Source organism: Entamoeba nuttalli (assembly GCF_000257125.1).
Source record: "Entamoeba nuttalli P19 unplaced genomic scaffold asmbl_7583, whole genome shotgun sequence".
In the NCBI taxonomy this organism is placed as follows: domain Eukaryota; phylum Evosea; order Mastigamoebida; family Endamoebidae; genus Entamoeba; species Entamoeba nuttalli.
In genome coordinates this window covers 1-2,047 of record NW_008578699.1, presented here as the reverse complement: position 1 = coordinate 2,047, position 2,047 = coordinate 1, and the positions used below count along the sequence as shown (strand labels likewise).

General features: G+C 20.6%; 1 protein-coding gene across 1 annotated transcript; it reads right to left on the bottom strand.

Moving 5' to 3' along the window:
• Positions 1 to 840: 840 nt before the first annotated feature.
• Positions 841 to 1,059, bottom strand: ENU1_172870 (hypothetical protein; the record flags this gene model as incomplete). Its single annotated transcript, XM_008861219.1, has 1 exon — positions 841 to 1,059. The coding sequence occupies one exon, from the start codon at positions 1,057 to 1,059 to the stop codon at positions 841 to 843; it is 219 nt and encodes a 72-aa protein (XP_008859441.1).
• Between the last annotated feature and the right edge of the window lie 988 nt (positions 1,060 to 2,047).

Here is a 2,047-nt window from a genome sequence, read left to right as displayed (position 1 = left end):
AAGTACTTACATAACCCTCTAAAGAAATATAAAATGTCCAAAAAAATATATTAAAAGGTTTTTAATAAGAAAGAGTTTAATATTTTTTATTGATTATAAAATCAATAAATTGCTAAAAAAACAAAATCCCAATAAAAGAATGAAATAAACAAAGACATAACAAGAGAGTTTATAAAAGAAAAAATATGAAATGAATTAGAGAAAAGAAATATGAACAAAAAGAAAAAGAAATTGCTCAAATTATGTCTGAAAATGAATTAAAATATTCTGTTTGTAGAAAAAAAAGAAATCAAACAAATAGAAGAATAACCAGTATAATATGAGATTCATCAATTAATGTTTTTATCCATTTATACTTTAACTTTGATATATTCACTGTGTCATATCTTATGTACTCATGTAAAAAAGTTATGTTAATACTTTTTTAATATGGATTTGATTTTTTTTTATATTTCCATATAATATTTTTTTCATTATAATTGCTTTAAAATAATTAGACTGATTCATAACTTAATACTTACAAGTAATTAATTTATTTGATATTACAAGCACTTCTATGACTTTAAATAAAACTCACAACCATTATTTTGTTAAGAAAAACAAAAAACAAAAAACAGAATAAAGAATGAAGAAATGCAAGATAAAGATTAAGTGTTTAAAATTAAAACACACTAAAAATAAGAAGATAAACTATTTCTATAAAGAAAATTTATAATACAACCAAATAAAATAAATTAAAAATGGGAAAAATTCTATTTTATATAAGAACATTTTTATTGAACGTTTATGCAAAAAAAAAGATTTTTTATAAATTCCAAAAAAATAGAAAATCAATTTAACTTATTGGTTTTGTTGTGCTTGTTGGAACATATGCATTTGAGCTCCAAACATTGTTCCCATAGCTGCAGCAGCTTGTCTATTAGCTTCTTGTTCATTTCCAGAGTCTGCAGCAGCACCAGCAGCCATCATATGACCAAACATTTGATCTTGAGAGTTATTTAAGTCTTTCATGACAGGATCTTGATCAGCACCAGTAGCTTGTCCCCAGGCAGAAAACATTTAAATGAAAAAAAGATCTTACCAAGACTTAAATAGCTAATGAACTGAAAAACAATACAAAGATGAATGTGATGAATGAAATCGCTTTTCTTTTTATTTTTTAAAACAGAAATTTATAAAATTTAAAACAACTCTTTTTTTTTTATAATAATCGATTTTGGCATTTCTTTTCAATAATAAGTATCTTTTAAATATAAATATATTAATATATGAATTAGAAAATTAGGTTAATAAATACTATAATCTGTAGACAATTATAAAAATTAAAGAATAATTTTAATAAATATTAGTTAGTAATTTACGAAAATAATAAAACAAGACAAAAAAAAATTATTCAAATTAAAGTTGTAGAACTTAAAATTATTGTTTTTTAGATAGAAATTATTAATTAATATTTTTTTTTTTAAACTACTAAAAAAGTTTAAGAAAAAGACTAATATAACATTTTCATTTATTGTTTAATGTCATAAACAAACTTAATCGTTTTAATAACACAAGTATTACATTATGTTAATAAAATGTTATGAATAAAGAAACACAAAATTTTTTAAATAATCAACTCTATGACAAACCTTATTTTTGATCAATTAAAATATCTAAAAAGAAGAAATAGAAAAATCAAATAAACAAAAAGTTTTTCAACTATAAAATATTTCAATAGTTTTTTAAATTAGATTTTACTTGCTTCATTTATATTAATAAAATAACAAAGAAAATTCAATAAAGAAAATTCTCAAGAATTAAAAAATAATATAAAGAAATAAAAGAACAGTAAAGAAGAAAATGAAAAATATAAAAAAGTAAAAGAATTGATATTTCTAGATGAAAATTCACAAAGGGTTTTTTGAGAATTTAATGAACAGGAAGTTTAATTCTTTTCATCAAAAGTAAAAGAAGAATGCTCTTATTCAACACATTGATTGTGTTATTAATTGAAGTTGGATTATGTTATAATTGTAATTCAAATAATGGTCAATTTGGATGTAAT